The sequence below is a fragment of the Dicentrarchus labrax genome, unplaced genomic scaffold (genome assembly GCF_905237075.1).
Source record: "Dicentrarchus labrax unplaced genomic scaffold, dlabrax2021, whole genome shotgun sequence".
Lineage (NCBI taxonomy): Eukaryota > Metazoa > Chordata > Actinopteri > Moronidae > Dicentrarchus > Dicentrarchus labrax.
Window position 1 is genome coordinate 16,191,842 of NW_026136707.1, and position 27,001 is coordinate 16,218,842.

Below are 27,001 nucleotides of genomic sequence, written 5' to 3' on the forward strand. Positions count from 1 at the left end.
CAAACAGCATTTTGAATAAAAATCAGGGAATGTAAAGAATTAGATGGTTGAGTTCAAGCAAACCAAATAGAAATTATCAATGGCCTGAATTAGTCATTTTCTTTTTTAAAGCTTTTTATTTTGCCTTAAAGGTACGTTAATCAATATTTTTATGTTACAGTGCATTAAATGACAAAAGCTAAATGTGAAAAGTGTTGTTTAGAGTAACCTTACACTACCTGTCCAGCACCGAACGCTACACAGACAAAGTTAGCGACTAGCTGGTGAACATAGTGGAGACCAAAACAGAGCGAAAAGAGAGGGAATATTTAACGTGCATTTGTTGGGTGGTCAAAAACACGACTCCAAACTAATGTTGCTCTGTGTCTGCCTGATATGCATTAAAAATAGTTAGTAATAGTTTCAACTTTATATGATGACAATATGTCAGTTTGTGCTAGCTACTTGGTTAAAATGTGAAGCATAGTGACTTCAAGTCAGTGCATGAGAATTATGTATGTACACCTGCAGACAGCTGGATAGAGAGTGACAACTTTTTAGGCATGATTTGCAAGTTGATTCAGGAAATTGACTCACTGTGGTCGTCTGCAGCCCTGTGCCACAATAAAGGGGCACCTCAGACATTCTCGTGTTATTTCAACCACTAAAAACTGCATTATGAGCTTCATGAAGCATATCACATTGAAAGAAAGGTTTAGTGTACCTTGACTGAGAACTTGAGTAAGCCTATACGTATTTGGTTAGAATGAGGAAGATGAAGATATTTCAGACGAGACAGCACAGTTCTGAGGATTTGTGTGTGATGCTTGACTAGTAGAGTGAGGACCACCTGCACTGTGCATCAGGCTGTTGTGCTATCTGGACTATGACAGCATATAATGTTGGTCTGCTGCAGTAGCTGAGAGGTTTTTGTAAAAAGGAAATTATTAATTTCCCCCATGCTATGCGAGAACAATGCAGTAGTGACATGGGTTTGATGACTTGATCCTCATTTCAATCCAGGTCTGGAGTGTGTCCCCTCCTTATCAAACATGCTCTATATTCATGAGAAACCACAGACATCAGTGTTGTCGAGTGTTTTATCTGTATTTCTGTAATTTATAACTACTTTGGATTTAAGTTTTACTTTCTGTTTAGTTTGGTTGCTCTGTTCTTGCTTGTTTTCTAACTGAGAATCAAGACTCCTTTGTTTGTTGGAAGGATAAAGAGAGAGAGAGAGAGAGAGAGAGAGAGAGAGAGAGAGAGAGAGAGAGAGAGAGAGAGAGAGAGAGATTAGGTCTAAATGAAAACATGCATGATTTTTGAACAAGTATTTGAACCCAGAAAACAGAGTTCTTCTTGTAATGGGTGACCCCGCCTCCCTTCCAGTACCAGTACTGTTCTGGCATGAAGAGGACAATTTACAATCATGAAATGGACAATTGTTTCCAACAAATGATTGTGAAATATTAAATGCATTTTCATTTTAAGCCTCCTCCTTTTCATTTTGCCCACCCTGTTTCTCTCCCTCCTCCATTACAGACATAATTTTTATGTAAACTGAGTACAGGCCACACACTCACACTCACACTCACACTCACACGCACACACACACACACACACACACACACACACACACACACACACACACACACACACACAGTCCACAACCTGTGAGGACCTGCCACAGCTGAGGAATGCAACAAGAGACTGAGCCAAGAGAAAAAGCTATTCATTCAGAGCCCCTTTTGGACTCACACACACACAAACAAACAACTTTAACAGAATGTATTTGCATGTCATAGAGTGCCACTGTGTGCACATGAGCACAACTCTGGACATGTATTTGCACACGCACGCACACACGCACACGCGCACACGCACACACGCACACACACACACACACAGTTTATGGCTAATGGAAAGTTGACAATCTCTGTCAATATGGCCCTCTACTGTCTCTCACTCTCTCTTAATGAGAAGGCTGGCTAATAGTGAGCGTGCAGGTTCGTGTGATTGTATGTTTGTTCAAATGTCCACAAAAAAAATGTAATTTGTGTCTGCGTTTGTAGGTCTTAAGATTGGCACAAACAGAGCTTTCAGTCTGTCTCAGTGGGAAAGTTGACCTGGAGAGAGTTCTTTGTGTTTTTCTCTCAGATGATGCAACAATTGCAATATGCAGACGTTTAGTGTTCCACCGAGAGCCCGAATTGATTCAGCAACGACCTGAACAGAATGGAAACGGTGATGAACACAAAGAGGTGGGAAAATCTGCAGGTAAACAATGTCAACTACTAAACAATGTCAAGAGTTATGACTGGGTTTGAAGTCTTAACTCCTTACCCTCAATAACATGAATGTGTCCATCCATGTTTATGTGTGTGAGAGCGGGAGAGAGAAAGGATGCCAGCTCATTACCTAGCAGCCAAGTAAACAATGTCAAAGAGTTACGATTGTGTTAAGCGCTGCCTAAATCTCAATTACTCTCAATCTTTGGCTAAAGACACATGAATCCTTTCTGCTGAGCTGGGCAATAAAACACTTCTCAAAGTGTCCCTAATATGCAGTAAATTAGTGCACCACCTTTCATCCCAGCTGCCCCTGAAATTAAATACTGCCTGTTTTTGTTGCAATGCAGAGAAATGTGTATGTTTATAGCAGGGTTGAGTTAATTTTAATTCTGGAAGAAGGAAATGGCATATTATCCTACTAATAATATTATATCAAAAAATAATTAAGAACCAGCATCATTAGCAAACAAATTGTAGCTGTAATTTAAAAGTGAAATTGAAACTCTCCCAAGCCTAAGTTTCCCAAGCTGCTTCTGCTGATTTGTATTTTCTGGTAATGAGAAATGAATAAATGACAAGTGAAAACAATGAAAAGAACAAACTCATCGTGTCACTTTTGTTAAATACATGATTTATGTGCACCGTTTGAGTTAAAAACTAAGCTTTATCATTCTTAGTGACAGTACAGTAGCTGCCAAAGGCATCAGAGTATTCTACATATCAAAGCAGCCTTTACTCAAAAAGCTTCTCTCCACTTGAGGTTATCAGTAAGTGCTGGATTCTTGTCTGAACAAAAGTGTTACAATACTTCCAACTATCTTCTAGCATTAACAAAACAGATGATATTTCTTCTAGAGAGTGGTAGGATTACAATGTGTAAATCATTGTTCACAGTTTGTGTGTAAATGGTCATTGAAAACATGTGTCTGATTACCAAAAGTAAAGTAGCCATCGTAGAAGTAACATTGTCTCTATGATTAATATCTTTCAAAATTTCTAATGTTTTAGTCATCTGAAGGCACGAGGAAAGGACCTGGCAGCCAGTCACGTCAGTCAGAGACAGTACACAGATTTGATCTGCTGCATGATGTCCAAACAGATAATGACCTGCACTGATTACTGCAAGATTAAAGCAGGGTTGAAGACTCCTATGATGGCTACTTTGCTATAAAAAGAAAGAAAAATACAAGTAATGCTTGATGGGGTGATTGTGGTACTGTCAGGTTGATTTTCAGTTTTTAATATGAAAATTAGAAGTACTCATGGCAGATTTGCTTGATGGGGTAGAATATGACTGTAGTTTGTCATTTAAGCAGGCAAACATGCTCAGTTTGATGAACAGCTCACTGTCCGTTTTTGTAAATACACTTATTTGCTGACTTACCGAGAGTTAGATAAGAAGACCAATACCACTCTCATATTTGTCCATTAAATATAAGGCTATAGCTAGTAGCTGGTTAAATATTGGAAATGGGGAAGCTTACCTCTGTCCAAAGATGAAAAGAAAAATCCCCCTAACATCACCTCTGAAGCTCACTAATTAATACCTTACATCTCATCTGTACAAAAAATGTGTGTAAAACTATAAAAAGATAAAGATGTGGTTTTACGGAAGGTTGTGTTCTTGGACCAAGTCAGTGACAGTTTTTAATGCTAAAACAGTAAAACGAGCTGCTTGAAATCTCCGGAAAAGCTACTAAATGCACCTTGTGGTGAGATTATTTTCTTTAAGAGAAATTCAAAACATTATCGTATGTTCAGCTACAGATTTAAACTAAATCGGCCTATAGCACAATACAGATTTTTAAAAAAAGACATATAAAGTGATTTGTTGTCTTTGGACTAAAGTTTCCCTCTGTTGCCAGTCATTAAGCAATGCTAAGCTATAACCAGCTACTGCCTGTAGCTTCAGACAGTCACCTAACTCTCGGCAAAAAGTGCAAAGCTTATTTCTCTAAAAGAACTATTGCCATAAACTTTAATGTTAAAATGTGTTTTATGAATATTACCTTATTGTTTGGTTATGGTACATGTAGTGATAAATTCAAATCATATAAAATCATTAGCATCCGTATACTCATCATGAACGTCCATGATATGGATTACTGATATTTCTGTGGAAACTGAAGTTGCATTTGTCAGAAACACAACAGTAAATGCCATTTGGATCATCATGGACAAGATTGCAGTAACAAGCTATTGGACTTTTTGATATGTTGGATATGATTTTTCCCCCTGCTTTTGAGTGATAAACAGGAGCCTACGTGGAATTTAAATGCGATTGCAATAAATATGAATGCTTGACTATTTTATAATTCATGTTAGTTGATTGACAAATTATATTTGAAGTCATTAGAACTGTCAAATCGGTCAAACACTTAAATACTTTGACCACCAGATGGTCATTGTATGCAACCGGTTATACAAATACTGTGACATTTTGAATTTGAGTCAGCTGTCACATTGTGGGACACTGTACGGGCGATTGTGCCTCCCAGTTTCAATGATGAATGCTGACACGGCTAACAAGACATTTCAGGGAACGCTAACAAAGACAAATGCATAAAGTTTTTCCACAGCGTGTCAAGTGTTTGGTGAAGAAAAATGACCAAGTGAAATTCTGAATGTCCTTTCAGAGCTAATGGTGAATAAATTATATAATTGGTAAATGGAAGGCCGTTTTGCCATTACATTTTGATTGAATTAAAAGTGAATTCATCTCAACCTTGCTGCACATGTCCAGTCCTTCCAATCCTGGACGTGACAGTAATGCCCAATCTGCTCCTTTAAATGTGTCCCTCTGTAAATATCATCCCTTTGCTTCTAGTCCAGTCCATGTTTCCTTCTGTGGCTCTTCAGTCAACACTTCGGTCCATGCAGCCCTTAAAGGGAGGGTTTATCCCAAAGAAATCTGTCAATTTCGCTCAAAGCAAAACTAATCTGGTTTCTCCAGTGTTTCTTTAACTTGGAATTCGAGACCCAAAAAAGATCGGTTTCCAGATAGAGGCTACATTCACTCAGCTTGGGTCCCCGACTGAAGGTGTGACGTGGTGTACTGCATGCGGGCTGCAGAGAGGCGGCAAAACAAGGTGGATTTCTGTTTTTAAAAGGAGGTGAAATGTCCCTTTACAGAGGTCAGGCCACCAGACCCAGGCGGGAGATCTTAGCAGAGAGGAAGGAGTGGAGGATGAAGACGATTGGCTTCGGACACGAGTGAAGGTCCAGTTGCTGGAGGAGGAAGGGAAAACGACAGAATTAAAAAGTAAAACAAGACAGAATAATACAAAACACGACCAGGGTAAAGAGGAGGGAATAAAAGATTCAGAGAAGCAGATGGGATGACAGAGAGAGGAAGAGGCAGGGGACAGAAGAAAAAGAAAAAATGAGTTTGTAAGCACATAAAACCATAAAAATATATTCAAAACTAACTACACAGTCAACACAGTTCCCCATGAGGCAAGGATTAGACAGTCCTGGAGTGTGCACACACACAAACACCACATCGCTGTGAACAAAGCTCTGTTCATAGCCTGAATCAACAGTGGGTGATTTCACCGGTACTATGACTCACATCCTGTTCCTTAAGCCTATAGGGAAATTTAACCAAGCACACTTAAACTACTGTTTAGTTGGTCAAACTTAACACTGAGGAAGTCCAGCAAACCCAGTGCAATGAAATATGAGTAGACCTACACATCATTACCGGTCCAAAAAGTCCGATTTTCAGGAGTTAAGATAAATGCATTTATTTTTTTAACCATGCTACCCACTTTAGGAGTAGGATATCAGTCGGTCTGTCAGTCTGTCCAAAGCTTGGGTCCAATTCGACAACTGTTTTTTATTAGCATTGTCATTGTGAGCATATTAGCATGTTGACTAAAGCATTTAGTTAGCATTTAGCACATAGCCTTGTTCTTTTCTTTGCCTTGCTGATCACCCAGAGCAGAATTGTGTATTTCATTGATGCTTTCCAAGCCACAATCAACGGTTTGGCTTGGTCCAAGATCCACAATACATTTTCTGTATGGGAGAGATAAACTGTCAATTGCTGTGACAAAATTAGACATAGCCTACATAGTCCCTGCCAAGTAATGACAGTATAGTCACCACTTTGAAAAAAAGCCCAGCTGATTCCACTTTCAAATGTAGAACTAATGAGCCTTCAACCACATCCGCAAGTGCCTTGGGATTTTTATAAAGCCTTGACTATGGCTGTGCTGGGATTCAGAAATGTTACAGATACCCAAATGTGTTCTGCTAAGGTAGCCAACAGAGGGTTTGGAATCAAAGCTCTAAAGTCTTTGCTTATTTGCCTTCAGCATAATCTGAGTAGTCAAACATTAGTGTATCTGACAGAAAGTTTATACGGAGCTCTTTGTGGGCTGTTACACAGTCAGTTCAAGGTGTAGATATAAAACATCTAAGTTTTCAGAGAGTCTCATAAGCCTAGAGAGTAAATATTTTAGTTTTTACTGTCGCTTCATTTTTCAACATACAGTAAATCACTGTGCTATGGCTTCATGAATGATGAAACATCAATGTATACGTGCCAAGTAAAGGTAATAAAACACTGATATTCACATCAGTATTGTCAAATAAGATGAAGAAGAGGCTAAAAACTCAAACTTTTCAAACAGAAGTGATGAACATATTGGATAGTAAGAGTGTACTTGGTTGTTTTCAGGCATACACATCAAATGGTCCTGATTACTCCCTGAAACACGGGCCACCTGGACCTCCATACAGTGAGCCGCTGAGTGGTGAAAACAGATTAAAACTCTTACAGTGAGTGACAGGCTATTTTTTCTCAAACGCTCTTACCAAAACCTACGTATGTGTGAAGTTCGTTTTATTTCAGGACTTATTTTGTGATGAAGTGCTGTAATTTACTTTCCTGCACCACTTTCACTCTGCCTGTCTCTCGTATTCTTGTACTCCAGTTTGTGTTTTGCTTCATTTCCCAGAAGGCCCTCTGAAACCCCCTGAGATTTGGTATGAACTTGTTCTATTTACTGTGAGTTGTACATGACCACAAAAAAGTAAAGGCTCATAGAAGAATATTTTAACTCAGCTTAACTTAAAAATGGGAAAGGTAAGTCATTTTTGGGGGATTGTGTTAAATATTAGAAATATTTTGTTTCATAGCAAACACTCACAATCTCCCCCTCCTTCCCTCCAAAGTCAAGGATGAGCATGCGAACTCCGTCATCTGAGGACATCTTTAATTTTTCGTAGGGGTAAGAGAGCAGCACCCGGGGCCTGGTAGGTGTGTGAGCTCCTCTCTCCTCCCTGTTCTCCCCATCTCCCAGTGTGGGGTCAGCCAGCACAGAGAAGCCCTGTTCATAGTGGATCACCAGCCGACACTCCTGACTTCGGTACAGACAACCTGAAAGAATAATAGATTTGAATGTCAGCTAATAAGATGGTCATAAACAAATCCCCTTGTTTTTCATTTCCCCTGTATTCATAATCTGTCCCTGTACATGCATTATAGAATAAGTAATTACAATGAGGTAAAAGTTAGGCTGTAAATTACAGATGTTTATCTAAGCAGCAGTACACCTTTAAATGCACAATGTGGACTTCAAAATGTATTTCATCCCTCACCTTCTTACTTTTATGAAGGATTTTCTATTGTTCAATGACTTAAGTGCAAAGTGGTAGCTTGTATTGGAAGGACAGAGCCATTCAGTATGATTAATGTGTTACTAGGTTGGCTGTTTGTGCAAAGTACTTTAATTTTCTATGCTATAAATATAAAAAAGATGAATGACATTGGCACAGTCTCTTTTTGAACTAATTCAAGTAACACATAAAACTCAGATAGTTTTAATTCATTTCTGAATATACTGTTTCCACTGATTTTCCACTGAAACTCAATAATATTGACGCTTGAATAATATATTTTTGCCCAACCCTATTTTGAGGATACTGTAATATCTTTGTATTGTAATGACATTATTGGCTTTATTTTCCTGCTCATTTACATTCTCGTTACCAGGTCATTAGTTCCCAATCTGAGGGTCGGGACCCCCACTTGGGGTCGCCAGTGCCTCATGGGGGGGGGTCGCAAGGCCTTCTTGTTTTTAGGAGATGTATTAAAACTTTAAAAACATACACAGTAGACTTATATCTCAGAATTTCATTTGAACTTCAATAAGTTCTTATTTTAAAAGTTTTAATTATTATTTAAGAACTTGAAGACAACCTGAACACAAGCCATAGTTAATCACTGCTAAACAGCATCATCCAGCATTCGAACAAAGGCCAAGTATCAGGGAGAAGAAATCACTGAAAAAAAGAAGCAAGTAAGTAAGTATGATTGTTAAAAATCAATATAATAACCATAATACAGACAGAGGATTATATTAAAAAATCCTTAAAATATCAGAAAAACTCATCTCGGTTGCAGTATTCATAAGATCTAAATAACCTGCTCAAAAACTGCTTGTTTTACACAAAACTTCTGCAGTTATGGTGTTCTCTATTTGGGTTCATTGTACAGTCCATCAGTTGTTCTGCATGTGTATAATACAATATGAAATATCCATAAAATACATCACTTAGTCAGGGGTCATCAGTTTACTCAATGATAGAAAAGGGAAAAGGATGGGAATCGCTACATTAGTACATCAAGCTGAAACTAATGATACGCTAATTTTATATCAATTTATCTTTTTTTCTTGAAGATTATAAGGTTCTGTTTATGGTTTAACAGTTTAGAGAGGTTTGTGGTGCTGTAGAATTGAGGTATATTTTGTCAACCCCATTTATATCAGTGAGGTAGACTAAATATTAGACGCCCCTTATACAGTTTTAGCTATAGGTGAACCTTATAAACTGGCAACTCAGAACAGATTAATGCTCTCCATATTAAAATTTATTGTACAGTTGTTTCATGTTGTCAAATGTTTCTTGGTAATACATCAGTTATGTATCAAAGTGAGCCCGATTCTGCCCTAACACGTGTGTCCCATATCACACATTACAGTTTACCTCATTTCAGTGACAATCGCTTCACGTCGAGACCAACTCGCTCCGTGTAATTTATCTCTTCTACAACATCTCTCATCGCTTTCTTTCCCTCTCTCTTCACAGCATGTGTCTGGCTGAAAGCTGAGTGTACTATCTTTATCTATTCTCCCAATTTACGCATCACTTTCCTCTGCTGTAATGACAAACCTGTCTCGTCTCCACACAGTGTGATCTAGCTGCATTTAGTCTTATTTTTCAGTGCCGTGACAGCAGAGTTCCCCCGCTCTACCATACCCCCCCTCCGGTAGACATGAAGGCTGCGTGCTGAAAACTTCATTTACAGCATGAGCTCCTCTCTCTTGATGACATCTGATCTGCAGAGTGGCGTGTTTGTGTGACACAGTGAGCGAGAGGAGAGTTGTTATCTTTCCATTGTTTGCTGACAGCCTGAGCAGGATGTGTCCATGTGCAGTGTGTGTGTGAATATAGCAGGGAGAGTGTGTGTAATGCCCCTATGTTGATGAGGAAAAGGAGTACATTTGTGTGTATATATATGTGAAAGAGACATGGAGATGCATATATGAGTGTGTGTGTGTCTTCCTTTTGTGGGCTGCAGAATACCTATGCATGTGTGTGTACATATATGTGTGTGTGTGTTGTTGCTCACTGTGGCCTGCTTTCTTTTGTCCGACTGTCAACAGACCAATTCTCTGACTACTTTACCATGTCGTCAGTCAAACCACTAATCACACCAAAACCCATTCCTCGTTCAGCTCTTTATCTAAAGGCGATTATGAAACCAACAGAGGCAAATATGTACACCACACACACACACACACACACACACACACACACACACACACACACACACACACACACACACACACACACACACACACACACACACACACACACACACACACACACACACACACACACACACTCACTATGGTCAAATGCTATTCACAAATAATTCTTGTGAGTTTAATTTACCCTGTACAGAATAGCAGATGGAAGCCTTGTACTGCACAACAATATAATAAGTCACACAACCCCAAGCGAAATAGATTTTTATTTTGTTATTGTTTAGATCGTCTAGATTTTGCATCTCATTGTGTGTGCACATTTTAAACATTTATGAAAACCTTACATCATTATCTCACTTTGGTCTAGCAAAGACAAAATAATGAAACACTTTTACATTCCAAATACTGGTGCAGAGGTGGGTCATATTAGGTTGACCGCTAATTGGCAGAAGTTTTCAGCTGTAAAAGTCATTCGATAATTAGCCGTTTAATATGGGAGTTAACAAAGCAACATGAGTCAGAGCCAAAATTACAGGTGCACTGATAAAGTAAACTGAAAAAAACCCAACAAAAACAGCAGATTTATTCATGTCAAGGGCAATGCAAGTATAAATGGAGCGTAGCTTTAGTTCAGGCAGAGCAGGAAAGTTATCAGCTGCTTGACTATCAGCCATTATAACCTTTTCACCATTAACCTGTTGATACTTCGTGCAAGTTGCCAGATTTCTCTGCCACCTCATCTCACTGCTTATGTGCTTTATTTTTTACATTTAATGTTCATGTATCTGTTTGTTGAGGGCCTTTCCTACGAAATCTCACTGTGTAACTGTTTTCTATAAAAAGGTCAGTTTTTTCTGACTGAACTTTCTTTGTCAAACACAAGTTAGCTGCTTTGAAAGAGAACAGAATCTCTCTCAAGTTGAGCTCTTACAGGAATATCATCGACTGAAAAATATTAATAATTATCTTTCATTTACCCTGCCTAATATAGGCTAATCAGTTTGACCTGTAACAAAAGTACTGCATTGAATCGATCGTCTATTGTAATATACAACATTCTGCATATTTTTAGATAGCGATACCACAGAGGCAACATGGGCTTCAAACACCATTGATAAGGTGAGGTGTTGGTAAGCCACCAATATAGTAGGAAGTGGATTTTAGACTACTGCTTTGTGTCAGGAGCAGAGCAGTATATTACAGTAATTTCTCCTCTCCTTATCAACTGTGCAACACTAAAACAACAGAGGTGTGTTGATTACAACTTCAGGAAGTAATGATGATAAGAAGGACACTGTAAATCAAATAGAAGAATGAGGCGTGCACACACACAGTCAAATATACAGTGTAATATCCCGGGAACCCTGAAGACATCCCATTCATGATGAAAAATGAGTCTCATAATGTGTAATATCATTCTAATGATGTATAAACAATCTGGCTGGACAAACGTCTCCCTAATGGCATAACAGTTGTAAATGGGGCAAAGAGTGCCGGGTCTTTGTTGTGTTCAGAAGCGAAAATTAGACCCGAAACTCTACTCTTCTACCTGAGAGGCTTGATCTGTGGGGCAAGCAGGGTTTCCCACCAGAATACACACACACACACACACACACACACACACACACACACACACACACACACACACAAACACAAACAGGCACACACAGAGAAAGGGGCTTTTCAGGCTGCAACAAAAGCCCTTCTTTCTGCCTGATGGTGAGTGGAAAAGACAGAGGGAGGGAAGGAGGGGCAGAGAGTGATAACACTGAGAGACAGAGAGAGGAGCTGAATGAATGAGGGTCAGAGAGTTAGTGAGAGAGGAGGGAGACACTAACTCTGTTACCATCACAACAAGTGGAAACGCTAAAAGGTTATTACAGGACAGCAATTTGTCATTTGCTGTAAACTTGAAAATGACATTAGCAGCAGGTAAAGTACTTCATAGTTTGAAAATGTATCCCACTGTGCTAAACTTCCCAAGTGTCACAGCAGGTTACTAGGTTAATTTTGCACAACCACTGTGGTAGAATTGCTTTTTTAAAGTCATTAAGCTGTTTACCTGTTCATTAAGAAGACCCAGTCGACCTCTAAGACAATTTAACACGTTTTTACGGCTGTCACCTTTGACAATAACATTAACGAGGAGGCTGTGGGTGGGCAGGGAGAAGTGGGATTACTGACTTTAAACAGATAATCCTGAAGCTTGTCATAAAATACTGTTTTTTTTCTGTGGTTTATTCTTTATTTCTTTAAGTTTATTCTTGACCTCAGCCACAGCAGTTGAGAAAACAACACAAGGTTCATTTAGTAGCTGTTCTGGGGGTTTTGAGCAGTGGTTAATGTAGCTAATCATAAAGACTGTGGGCATACAAGACCCGTAAAACCATGACCGACTTGAGGTTTTTACACTTTGGTTTTTGTGCAGACTGAACAAGACAGAAATAAAATGTCAGTCACAGGTGCTGGAGGGCAGATTTTGTTCCCTTTGGACAGCAGTGACAGCAGCTAGCTGTTTCCCTGCCGTTTCCACTCTTTGTGGAAAGTTAAGGTAAGGTAACTCAGCTAAGGCAACCAGCTGTCTGTAGCTTCATATTTAGCACACAGACCATCCATCTTTTCATCTCACTCTGGGTAGGAAAGTGTATTTACCAAAGTGCTAAAAAGAAGAGAAACATTAATATCTGCAATACAATGATCAATAGGCAAAAGCTCACGGGCAAAGCTGGGCAGACCTTGTGGTGAGATTGTTTTCCCAACCAATGTTTTAAAAGAGAACAGATATGCCGTACGTATAAACAGGGATTAGCCCTTGGTGCTGTGACTACATATTATGCAGTGCCTTATTCTGCTAACAGCTCAAAATATCAATATAACCTCTGAAAGAAAAGTTTAAGTCACCTTGGACATCATAATAACAGAAATGACAGCAGGCCAAGTGCCTGTGAAATTTAATTTCAGAGCTGAACAAATTACGTTCCCCTTTAAAATCCCTCTAAGAATGGCCTGCTGCCCAGTGAGTGATTGCGAGTTGATCTATCTTCAAAGCAAATCTTTATCACGAGCCTTGACAGTGAATAAACCATCACAATGATTTATCAGAATGTTACACAGATGAAAAGCTGACAAGGTCAGCACAGCGACTCCTCAGGTGGCAACTGCTGAAAAATGAGTGAATGCACTTTGTATGCATTATCACACTCCTTCTCTGGGAAGTGTAAATTACTTTTCTACTTGCATAACGAGAAACTGAGGGCTTGGTGCTAACATCAATCTGTTTCAGAAAAGTTATGGGATCCATTTCAGGCAGAATATTGAGCAATAAATATTCAAAACCATTCTCATTTTTTCTCATTCTTTTGGCCTGTGTCACTGACCTGTATCTCAAATCAGTATCACAGTACAAAATTAAAGCTGCTGTAACAAATATTTTTATGTAGAGGCATGCCTCTACGGATGGTGATGTTGTTCTGTCTGTCCACCAATTTGCTCCAAACAGAAATCTCTCAAAAACGATTGGATTGATTGGCATGAAATTCTGTACCGTCATTCATGAACCCCGGAGGATGAATGATTTTGGTGATTCCTCACATCTAGCACATTAGGTGGATGTATTGCTGTTCAATTTGCTGTGGACAGCAATGTCTTCATCAGGATGAATTGTAATCACTTTGGTGAACCCCTGGTTTACTGTAGCTCCATCATCAGGTCAAAATTTCTATTTGTATGCTATAATACTTTGTTTTATGACTGATACATGAAAAACTAATGACATTATGAATATCAGTATTTTTGGGGAAAATGGTAAAAATGTGGTCTATACCTCCTAAACATTAGCATGTTAGCGCTGTCACATGAGAATGTTGCTCAAAGCACCGCTGTGCCTAAGTACAGCTTCACAGAGCAGCTAGCATGGCTATGGACTAGTACACTAGTTAATATTGTTATATCTGCAATGGATCAAATGACTATGTGTATATGAACAGTGTCACACTTGTAGTGACTTCACAAATCCTCGGAGCTCTGTGGATCATTTTAGTGTCTTTTAGCTTATTGTTTCGGTTTTAGGGCTGTTGGCCAGAAGCAAATAACAGACTGCAAAAGCTAGTGCAAGTTAGCGTAGCTCTTTAAGCAGGAGATATCACACAGATGTTGTATAGAGAAAAACAGAACTAAAAGTAGAATTAATATTGATTAATACTGGACTTATATTACATTCACTGTGTCCAGAAACACAACTCCACATGAATGCTAATGTTGCACCATATGTGCTGGATGTATAAATAAGAAACAGTTTGCTACCAAGTTCACAATATCAACCTTAAATGATTACTCCAATTAAATGTATTACTTATCCTTCCTCCCCTCAGTGGCCAAAGGAAAAAAAAGAACATTTAATGCAGGTTTCAAAGGGCCTGCACAGGTGTTTTCACTCATCCTGGCTGATGGGCTTCTGCTCAGGGAGAATGTGGGTAGGGCTGGTGCACCAATAAAGCAGCTGATTTCACTGCCACATTTAAACTGCAGCATGTCGATACTTTGCAGCTAGCTTCAGTCTAGACAGTGTTTTGTCATGGGATTAAGTAAGACGTCATTTTAACAGTCACATTTCCTTGCTAACTACCATGACATACAAAATCTGATTTTTATCAAACAACCTTGGAGTGTTAAATTTAAAATGAGTGCCGCAGACGTGAATGAAGGCTTGCTATGCTAATCACAGCGTATCATTTACACCTGGATCAATGAGTATAAACACCATTTAGGAGAGTTGTAACAAGAGTCTTAAGGCAATCAATGATGCAGAAACAGCCCCGACAACGAGGATGTAGTGTAGGGCTCATGTATCATTTGCTGCTGGACACACGCTGTTTTGTATGAGTGGAGTCTGAAGTGAAACTTAATTTGGCACAGTGTTCTCATAGAGGGAGAGAGGAGGGGGACCCAGGGGAGAAGTGCAGTTCCCAGGACATTTTAGGCCTGGAGAAAGAGGGAGGCAAAGAGGGAGCGAGAGAGAAGGAAAGGTGGTGGTGGTGCTGGGGGGTATTCTGTTGGAATTCCCTGGATGGCCAATCCCAATGTCAAACAGCGTGCGCACACACACACACACACACACACACACACACACACACACACACACACACACACACACACACACACACACACACACACACACACACACACACACACACACAGAATAGCATTCCTTTCTATAAATAGCAAGTGCTTTGTCCACATCTTCCATATGGTTGTCAAATTATATCACAAATCCTCCTCTATCTCAGTGTATGAGTGGACATGGGGGTTTGTATGCGTGTATGTATACATTTGGCTTCATGTGTTGGATTTAGACTTTATTTTAGGCTTGCAAGACCTCGGGCAGTACTTACCGTTGCAGTCTCTTAAATCTCGATGGATATGTTTTGCTGAAGCATGCCTGAACACATCTGAGGAAGCAACTCCAGCACACTGACCTGGGCTGCTAACTCCATACATGTTTTTGTGTGTATGTTCCTGTCTCTGTTCATGCAAGTGTTTGTGTATAGTTTCATGGTTAATGTTTTATGTATCAGTACTCACTCGTAGTGACTTCTTTGATCATCTCAGCTGAGGCGTGACATCCGTTCACTATATGTCTGGTCCACAGGGACAGATCCTTGGTGGTCTCAGCCCGGAACAGGTGAGTCTCGATGCCGAGTCTCGTGCCAGTCCGAGTGGCAAAGAACAGCTCCGTGCCGGAGTGAGGTGACCCCCGGTCGGGGCCAGAATGGACCAGACTGGATAAACACATACACACATAAACTGTCATATAGCATGGGGAAGGGAAAATACATTTTTGTCATTGTAACAAAGAAAGTATCATTGTCATGACAATTGCTACTGTATAAGAAAGGAAACTTCTTGTTAATGAAAAACCTTGTTAATTAATAACACATTCTTCTCATGACGATATACAATGAGAATTGTTTACCCCCTCTCACAGTGGAGTTTTCATACTAGATATCAAAAGTGACTTAAAAAGCAATAAGACTACCATTTTTTGAGAATTGTAAAATGTATGCACTGTGTAGTGCCCTAAGTAACTGCCCCAATGGAACGATTAAAATGCAATAACTTGATGCCTTAACTTTAACCTTTTAATCCCCCATGTGCCTCTACGGCCCTGAGGCCCTTAAATGCAGCTTTCCTTGGTTCCCAAAACGATATTAAGAAAAACAAAGGTGACAGAGCATTTGCCATCAGAGCCCCCAAACTGTGGAACAGCCTTCCAGAGGAGATCAGGATGGCAAATTCTATCACTGCATTTAAGCCTCTTCTTAAAGTGCACTTTTATAGTCTTGTCTTTCTGTAATCCTTTGTTCTAAACTTTTATTCACCTTTTATTGTTTTATCTTTTTACTTATCGCTATGTTTTACACTGTTGTTGTTTCATTCTATATATTGTTACTGCTGCTATGGTTCCTAGTGTTCTGTTGTTTGTGTTGTTTTTACCCCGTAAAAGCAAAACATTTTTAAAGATGTTATATTAATAAAGTTTACTATTATTATTATTATTAGTAGTAGTAGTAACTTATCATCTAGTGCCACCAATAGAGTTTCTTGCAATACTATGCATGTTAGCATGCTGACGTACAGCCTCAAAGAGCTGATAGTGTGACTGTAGACAATACGTCACATTCAAAATGTGCAAAAATCTAATTTCTGCCATGCTACAGCTGTCAGTGATGATGCAAAATGAAGCAAAAACCTCAATTTACTGCTTACTATAGAGTAAACTACAGCTGTAAAGCTTATTATATAGAGAACCATATTGGAAGATAGATAAAAGTTCATAGTTTCCTTTGGACCTTGTTGTGCTAAAGAAAATACAAAAATGGTAGGTTGTCATGCTAATGTGCTCACAATGATACAAAAATGCTGGTGTTCAGCAGGTAATGTTTACCATATTCAGCATTGTTGTTTAACATGTTAAGATGCTTTGCAACATTCAAATTAGCACTCAAAACAAATTAGCTAAAAGTGGCTAAAATGTGAGTGATATTTTAGCACAAGTTTAGGCTACTGTTTGCCACAGTATCTAAATCAAATTCCTGTGGTAACACATAAAATAAATATTTTGTGGTGCAAATATATAGCGTGTGTTTGTCTTTACATGTGGGGGTGGACCTACCGTGTTGCTAAAAGTGGATAAGTGTGTGCAGGGCTCTGCCATGCCTCCTTGCCTCGTGGTAAACTGTCAAAAAGCAGCAGGTCTTTCTCGGTCACAACGACCAGCACCGGCTTCCAGGACTGCTTCTCGCTCTCTGTCTGCAGGACACACATATAAACAGTGAGACAGGGAACGTTGCATCCGCCTATCCATTTTCTACACCCACTCATCCTGTGCAGGGCCATGGTTAGGGCTGCTGTTTGTAAACACTTGACAACTGATTGTCTGTGTCTGACCAGCAGCAGCCCCAAAAAGGTTCATAATAATATCAACAAATCTCTTTGTAGATGTAAAGGTTTGACTTGATAAACTAAACATTAAGATTCTAACCTATTTCAGTGAAACAAATGAATGAATCAGTTCTACAGGTTGCTCATGTTGAATTGGAATCAAGCACAACCTTGATTAATTTAATGCTGCAGGATTTGATGTACCTTTGCCCTCTTACATTTGTCACAAATACTGAAATCGTCCTCAGGTTTTTAGATGAAAGCAGGTATTTCATCAGTAAGATCAATGGTTGCGTGCCAGGGAGCTGCTTTATGGGACTAATGTTGTGTCAGAGAGAGGAATCGTGTGTGTGTGTGTTTAATATGTAAAAGACTCAGTGTGTACTCAGCAGTGGGTGTAGACCGGTCTTCACCTCTAGACTTAATCCAAGACTGGGTATGCAAATATTATTTTTCTCTCTCACTTCTGTATACCTAAACCCCATTCCACCTGTCTCTCTGTCATATTTCACCCCAAAAAGCTCCAAAAATGATCTAATTTGGGTTCTTACGAAGCTGTCCTGGTCCTTAACTGTAAACGTGTACGTTCACTATACTGTCTGCACAGTGGAGAATTAGCTAAAAATAAAGGTGGCCGGTGTGTAGGTACACTTTCCAAGCATTTGCTTTGTTGTGCCCCTCACCCACCCGTCTCCTCCTAACGAGCGAACGTCTCACTTTCCCTTCAGAACACACACTGTAAATCTCTTAACTTGGAGCACACGCAGCCTGGTATTTTATTTTACAATGCTCCATAACTATTCTCATTATTAGAGCTTATCTTCAGCCCAGCCGTGGAATCCTAAGCTGCTCTTTGAAGTTATGCCTCAGCCAATCATATCGTGGGATTTAGAGGGTCAAGGGTCAGCCTTTTAACATAATGAGAATATGTTGCTAAGTAACAGTATTGTACTGCATTCTAAGGATCAAATATTGGCAAATTCATGAGGACTAAATTAGACAGGTATGAATGTGTGTGTGCATGTGGATATATTTGCACAGGTGTGTGTCTGTGTGTGAAAGGGAGAGTGAAGCTTTATCTGTGTGTCTGTGTGTGCTTGTATGAATATGTGTGTGTACAGAAGATAAGAATAATACAAAAATATGTGCGCAAACACAAGTACCTTTCCACACACACACAAATTTGCAATTCTATACCCTGTGTGTCGTAACGCATCCCTGAGCTCACAGCATTAACCTTGACAATCACAACTAAATGCCAAACCCCAATTCTGTCCTGAACGTAAACTAAATCTAATTCTAACCATATGCTGATTATTATTATTAGATAACTGTGATTCACAGGGCGGAAACTAAGTTTAGTTGATTGATACGTTTTGTTCACGGCAGACAATATATGAAAGACATACTGCCACAGCAACAGTAAGACTAAAGGCGTCAGTATGCTCCCAACGCGCGCGCACACACACACACACACACACACACACACACACACACACACACACACACAATGTCGGAATTGGGGGGCTGGTCCGACCATTTATGTAACTTTCTGAAAGTAACAGTCCGATATTCACACTACGTAGTAAGTAAAGAGGGTTTGAATTGCTCTCTCAAGCTCTCTTTTTTCATTTGCTACACGATTACTTTGTAGTTTTTAAATTGACGGAAAGTGTGCACTGTTATTACCATAATTAAACAATATTACATCTCCCCCCTTTATTTCACCCCGCTTCCAAGTGTGGTTGTTATGATGATATGGATATTATGATTAGATGACACGTTGTATGAAGTAGCTCGTGTCAAGCACGCCATGGGCTTTACACGCAAACGAAAAAACACTTTAAGAGGAAATTAAGAGGAACCTACTTAGCCACTAAACAATGTACGATGTAAATACAGCTGATCAATTAATACGTAAAATGCTAATCATAAGCACCAGCAGCAAAAAATTTGATAATTCTAACAACAAGTATGAGACAAAGCCTTATAAATTATGTAAAAAACACAATTTATATCTCAGAAACTAGCAAATGCCATCCCATATCTTTCATATGTTTCACAGCTGTGGACATAAAAATAACCTAAAGCCAAGTTTTAACCCTTTGAAGACGAGAGAACCAACTAAAATGTCTTAACTTTCAAAAAAATGTCCACACTTTTAAGGTGTAAAACTCAAATTTGTCCTGACAAAGGTAAAACAAAAGCACACACATGCTTATACACACCTACACACCATAGCCACAAAATGGTAATTAGTAGAGAAGGTACCAGATCTAGAAGCATGGGTGTCACACATAAAAACACACACACACACACACACACACACACACACACATATAACTGTACAGTTGGATATTATAAAGCATTTTACACTTCCTGTCTCTGTCACATGCACACACAAACACACACACACAGCGACTCCTACCTTCCCTGCCAGCCATCCCAGGTGTCGTATCTCTTTGCTGCCAGCAACCCCCGTCCTGGCTGTGTGCTGGATGACCTCTGCCAGCGAACGCTGTGGGGGATGACAGTTTTTCGGGTATGATGATCATTTAGGATGCATTACGCTCAAAGCAGCTTTGAGGAGCTGAATCATCGCCACAGTAAAATGTCTTTTTCGAATGGTCACATTGATGAGAATTCTCTGTAAAATCAATGAAATCAAAGACAGACCTGTGCCAGTGTGGATGTAACAGAGTGCATGACAGAGAACCAGGACAGGGCAGATGGTTGGTCTGGGCACCGCAGCACCACGGTGTGCCGGGTGTCAGGGGAGTGCAGCTCCAGTTGTCTGGAGGAGGAGATAAGAAAAGTTAAAACAGCTTTAACCTCTCTGTTATCATTGGATGGGTTCTAAAACTTTTATAGTTCACATCCCTTGATGAGTAAATTCACTTTCAAATATTGAACATATATTGCTAGCCTTATCAGGCAGGCCCAATTTGACTCAATTTAATCCCAGCTCATGGTTTTAGAAACCAAATGTTATCCATTTAGGTTTCAGCTTCAACAGATGCTCGTTTGTCTCATCCACTTGAAAATGGGCACTCGGTCAGAACAATGTAATGAAGTGCATTGAAATTTCAGTTTATTCAAGTCAATTCAAAACACAAAACAGCATTGCTCATGCATCCTCTGTGGGCCATATGACACAATGCTGTCTCCCACTAAATTTCCATAACTAATCTCCTTATATCATATGGGAGTATATTAGACCTCGAGAGAAATGCATCTGTAAGATGCTTCTCCATCTCACTGAACGGCTCTTTGATTGTGTGCTGAGTGAATATGAATTTTAAAAAAGGTACACGTTGCAGCCTTTACAGTGCATAAAGCAGTGCAGTGTTGCTTCATATTGTAGCATCAATGCAGTTAGTGTTCATCTCTGTGGAGTAAACCAGCAGAAGAAATACTCTGGAAAGGTATGGGGTAAACCGTCTAGAATAAAGATGCAAAGTAATAGTGATCTTTACTTTGACACACAAACAATGGCTGACTCAGAGGTTTAGAGGACAAAACCTCCGTGAATGGTTCTTTATTGTGTGCTCATGCTGAGATTTGGCCATCTTTGAAGAATATGAACCTGTCCCTGGAGGTTTGAGCAGTGAGAAGGCACAAACTGAAGCTAAAGTGGAATCATTTCACAATTTATTTATGTTAAATCTGTTGTCTATGCTGCTCCAATCAGTATTTGTAGTAATAAAAACACTTTAAGGCAAAGCAGAAAGTAGAGATGTAAGATTTTAAACTGCATGTCAACACGGAACTGTTGTATAGTGAATGAAATGAGGAGAAACAGTACAGTCAGTAAAATTTGCTACAGGATGTACCCAGGGCAATTTTCTGGAAGTACATGTTCAGTTTCATCTCACAACATAAATTTAAATCCATTCTGGATCTTTTGAGTTTATACCAACTCTGAAACAATCTAGTGCCTCTGTTAACAGCACTCCACTGTCCAGGTGCTCCCAGTGGTTTAAAATAGAAACTACTCCAAAACCAGGGTGGTTTCAACTCTGCAAACATGCTTTCTTTGCAGCTTTCTTTATTCATACAGCACACACTGGGGACCTGGAAAAGCCCCGGTGAATGTGATGAATCTGCTCTTCCATCAAACCCTCGGAGGAGGGCGAGACCATCTGGATCTGCTCCAGGTGTTTCTCTGGGTTAAAAATACAACTGCTGCCTGTAAAAGGCAAGTTGATTAAGGACAGGCCAGGGGAGAGCAGAGGGGGAGGAAGCGTTGAAGACTCCAGGCCCGATGTGAGTTTGGTAGAGGAGATTCTTTAAGGATGGTGTGTGTTTTAGCAACTTGACTCCCATGAGTTATTGTAGACTTAAAGGAAGCGTTGTCTGCCTTTTTCTGTCGTAGATGTGCAGTGGCTTTGGGACTAAATTTCCCATCTCTTGCATGTGTGTGACAGTGGATTAACATGGGGACTCAGTGGGAGAACAGCACATGGACTGGATGACCCTTACATAGACTTGAGAGTATGGAATTATTTTAGTCTGGTCCTGCTTTAATGAAAATCAATCTCACACTTGATCAAAAGGTAGTTGTTCTCACAGGATCATCACTATATATATCAAACATGTATATATATAGTGTATAGTATGTTCCAGCATACAAATGTGATTCATGCAAGAATTTTGTTCTAATTATTAAACGGTGAACTTTGTATGGACACAACAGTTCCATAAAAAGAAATGTTTCAATAGCAAAATATCTATTTTAAAGCAAGGACACCCTTGGCAATGCTGTTTAAATACTGATATTCTTGACATAACAAAACAAAATATATGCCTTTTGGAATTAAGCTATTAAATGTGTTACCTCAGAGAACAAGAAAACAAATTCAATTGTTTGTTTTGGCCCATGCTGCTTCTGCCTAGATCCAAACAATGACTCAACATGGAATTGTTGCTGAACACATACGCTTCAGTCAGAGCTGTTTTCAAGTTTTTTGGGACAAGTCCAAGATCCAAGTCTTGAGCCTTGGCAAAGAATATCTCAAGTCATGTTTCAAGTCCTTAGGGCTAATCCTTCATATGCAAATTACAAATGAATTGCAGGTCTGACATCATTTAAACATTTTCCTTATAAAGCTTTGTAACAGCATGTTTTCACAGCTGTGTACTCCAATGCATGAGCCTAATCATTTTAATATTTACTGTAATGTGTGTGTTGCCATGCAAGGCTTGTCTGTTGCTGTATTATTTATTAATTTATTTATCTTTATCTGAACTACAGTTAAAGGTTTCCCCATGGTTTTAGAATTATTATTTTCTGGTAATTTGTTACTCATTTCCTGGGATGCGTATGACTATCTTTGAGGTTCATGTAACACAACAGCACCAATCATTCAGAAACCACTGATCCTCTCATTAGCAGCAACCTCTCACCAGTTTTGGCTCTGGTTTTTGAGTTTTTACAGGTCGTTACATGGAAATATTTGACCACTTTTACAGTTCTTTCCCAAGGTTATTAGGGTGGGAAGAATATCTATCACATGGTAGTCTTATTTTAGTGGTTTGAGGAATGGCAGCATTGTTCTTGAATATGTAATGGTATGTTTGATTCAGCCACTTGTTGTATATTCTGTTGCCCAGTCTGCATAGTTAGCTTTACAGATTTTGCATGTTCCTTCTTTCACTTAGTCTAAGAAATATTTTGCCACACAGCTATACTGTAAACTGCCATTTCAGCATGAAAAGTAATCAGAAGGTGTGGAGAAGGTGTCTGTGTTTCAATACATACACAGTATTCAGTACAGACATACACGCAAGCACATGCTATAAATCTGTGGGTGCCGCAGGTATTTTTCATAAGAAACAGGGCCAGATTTTGGAGGAAATTCCCAGGAAATACTGGCACATACTCAAGACCTGGTCTCATGCCCTAAATCATAATTTATAGACTTCAGTGTGTGTATATATGAGATCACTGTCACAGGGAATACAAACAGCGCTTGAAAATGAAATGGGTCAAGAGACATGCCTTTGTGTAAGTGCAGTACATGTACAAGTACAGTAAAAGATAAAAGTAAGAAATTATATCATTCCAGTTGTAAGGCCAATTTTGCAGCACTTGGATGTGTGTTTTTATATGATAGTACGCTGGCATACAACTGACCTAGGTGAGAGAAAGTTGGAGAGAGAGTGTGAGTGTAAGTCTTTACATGCTTTCAAAAACTTGTCAAGGTTAAACTGAGGTACTGTAGAAAACTGTCAAACTGTGAGGAACCATGCTGGTTCTGCCAGGAGTCATATCCTCCTTTTACACTGCCATACATGTTTTCTGAGGCTATCTAAGTCTCACACATTCACACTGCAGGTTTTTCAAGTTTGTTGCCTCCATAATGACAAAGATTAACAGTGAAAGAATTTTTTGAGCTAATTCATTTTCTTCTCCTTGCATCTACTCCTTTTTTCTTGTTGATAATCTCTGCCTTTCCCACACCCTTTCATAACATTTTCAAGCCACACTGTAAATGATAAGAATTTAATCCTCATTCTTTAATTTAATATGTCACCAATGTCACAGAAAGTTAGACTTGTGTGTATGTTAAAGTAAGGTGAGGCAAAAATGGCTTCAGAGTGTTACATAAAGTAAAGATAAATCAAGACCTCTCTTCTCCCTAACTTCTCTTTTCTTGTCTTTTATCATCTCTTCTGTACGTGCCACGCCTTTCCTCATATCCCCCTCTCCTGTGTCTCCTCTAAGGCTTCCACACAGTTTAAACAACATCTGCTGAAATGAAGAGAGAAGCCCTTAGAGGGATGCAACATTGCACTGAGTCTAGTAAAAAAAAGATAAGCCAGATTTCCCTGTCACTTAACATAAAGCCTCTTATACCATTTCAGCTCTGGACCCAAAATAAGAAAAACAGAGAGTAGGTTTAGTCTTTCCCTGCAATCTTTAACAGATGTATATTACTTAGGAACATCAGAAGTATTGAACTTTCCAGTATAAACGTTTCATGGTTTACGTCTAACAGACGTCCGTGTCCTCCCATTTAAACATTTACTAAATATTTACTGGTGAGTCATAGAGGAATTTGTCCTTGCTGTGAGGATAAGGAAAGAACTTCATAAAAAACACATACTCGTCAAGGTAAATTTGGCCATGGACTTTATCTGTGCTTGTGAATCTGCCCTCCAGCTCTATCAAACCACAAACCACTGTCTTATCTGTGTACAGCAAAAACTCAGCTTGTCACTAGATGAGATATTGACTCCAATTCCTTGTATAACTGGTTGACCAATAAAGTCAAAGTTATGGCCAATAAAGTGAATGTTCAACCATATTGCGCTCTTAAAAGCTTTAATACTAACCAAGATTTGTGAAAGTGCACTGAAACTTTCACCAAACTGTCTTTGGGCGTTTTGAAATGTATGATTAAATTCCATTTCATGTTTTTAAGGGAATATTTGTTTAGCACATTTTCCCATTTTCAGGAAAAACTCTTTAAGCTGTATGTTAAATTGATTCATATCTAAGAACCACTGGCCAACCACAGCATTACATCCAGCTATGTCCCTTTTTTTCTGTCCAAACTGACTCTTTAAGATCAGTTCCTACAAGCTGTTGCCACCGAGAAGCTTCCTGTTATTTTTCAAGTCAAGACAGTTTTTCCTAAGACGCCACACTAAAGAGAGAATAATGTTTTCAAGTTGAAGTTTGACAATGGGGGAAGAAGCTAGTTAACAGGGACGTCACACATATATATATATGTATTTGCCACTCAGGCCACCCGGGACTCACACACTGACATTGATACATATGCCTCCTCTGTTCTGGACTAAATAAACTTGACTCTAAAATCGACAGTGTCATAAACAGATCACAACGCTCGCTAATCAGAAGCCGTGGATGAACCGGGAGGTCTGCCTCCTGCTGAAAGCACGCGACACCGCTTTTAGATCAAGCGATGCGCAAGCTTACAGTACATCCAGGGCTAACCTGAAGAAGGGCATCAGGAAGGCCAAGCACAGCCACAAGCTAAGGATAGAGGAGCATTTCAACAATAACTCCAACCCCCGACGCATGTGGCAAGGCATTCAGGCCATTATAGACTACAAACCGACCAACATAACCACACCAACCGGTGACGCCTCCTTGTCAGATGAGCTCAATAACTTCGATGCTCGCTTTGACAGGGAGAACCAGGAGGTAGCGATCAAGGCTGTGCTCCCTGCAGACCATCAACCCCTCACATTTTCCACCACCGTGTGTGCTGCTCTGAGCAGGACTAATGCATGTAAGGCTGCTGGTCCTGATGGCATCCCTGGACGTGTGCTCAGGGCCTGTGCTGGACAGCTGACTGAGGTCCTGAAAGACATCTTCAACCTATCACTGGCCCAAACAGTTGTTCCTACGTGCTTCAAAACCACATCCATCGTGCCGGTGCCCAACACTCAATTGCATCAAGCCTCAATGACTTCCGCCCTGTTGCACTCACCCCTACCATCATGAAGTGCTTCGAGAGGCTGGTCCTGGCTTATCTCAAAACCAGCCTACAACCCACACTGGACCCCCTCCAATTCTCCTACTGCCAGAACAGGAGTACAGAAGACGCCATCTCTATAGCGCCCCTCCGGTCTGATCACCAAACTTAGCAACCTTAGCATCAACACCTCCCTCTGCAACTGGATACTGGACTTTCTAACCAACAGACCCCAATCTGTTCGGTTAGACAACCACACCTTCTCAACCCTAACCCTGAACACTGGCGTCCCACAGGGCTGTGTGCTGAGCCCCTTTCTATACTCCCTCTTCACCCACAACTGCACACATGTACATGGTTCCAACACCATCATCAAGTTTGTGGACGACACAACAGTGATTGGCCTCATCACTGACAACAATGAGTCAGATGACAGGGAGGAGGTCCAGCACCTGGCACCAACAACAACCTGGCCATCAACTCTAAGAAGACCAAAGAGATCATTGTGGACTTCAGAAAAACCAATGGCGACACATACTCCCCCATCCGTATCAACAGAACCGAGGTTGGGCGTGTCTCCAACTTCAAGTTTCTGGGTGTCCACATCTCCGAGGACCTCTCTTGGACCCTGAACACCTCAACCCTGATCAAGAAGGCTCACCAGCATCTCTTGTTCTTGATGAGACTCAAGAAGGCCCATCTGTCTCCTCAGATTCTGGTGAACTTCTACCACTGCACCATCGAGAGCATTCTTATCAACTGCATCACAGTCTGGTATAAAAACTGCTCTGCCTCGGACTGCCCAGCGAACCACCGGCTCACCTCTCCCCGCCACTGAGGCTCTCCAGAGCAAGCGATGTCTGCGGAAGGTGCGTGGCATTGCTAGGGACACCTCCCACCCAGGTCACAAACTGTTTGCCCCCCTCCCCTCTGGGAGGCGCTACAGGTCTCTCCATTCCCGAACTAGCAGGCTCAGGAACAGCTTTTCCCCCCCATCAGCTGTCAGCCTGCTAAACTCTGCATCGAGGAGACCCCCCTTCCCCCTGAACTCCTGTATTCA

General features: G+C 40.1%; 1 protein-coding gene across 1 annotated transcript in view; it reads right to left on the reverse strand.

Annotated features, from left to right (window-relative positions):
* Positions 1-2,880: 2,880 nt before the first annotated feature.
* The window catches only part of sntb1 (syntrophin, basic 1), a 39,072-nt gene continuing 14,951 nt past the window's right edge, over positions 2,881-27,001 (reverse strand). The window contains exons 3-8 of the mRNA XM_051407857.1: positions 20,168-20,285; positions 19,920-20,009; positions 17,223-17,359; positions 15,632-15,828; positions 7,427-7,656; positions 2,881-5,498 (exon numbers count right to left, since the gene is read on the reverse strand). Coding sequence (XP_051263817.1) covers positions 5,406-5,498; positions 7,427-7,656; positions 15,632-15,828; positions 17,223-17,359; positions 19,920-20,009; positions 20,168-20,285 — 865 coding nt within the window. The 3' untranslated portion in view covers positions 2,881-5,405. The remainder of the gene's footprint in view (positions 5,499-7,426; positions 7,657-15,631; positions 15,829-17,222; positions 17,360-19,919; positions 20,010-20,167; positions 20,286-27,001) is intronic.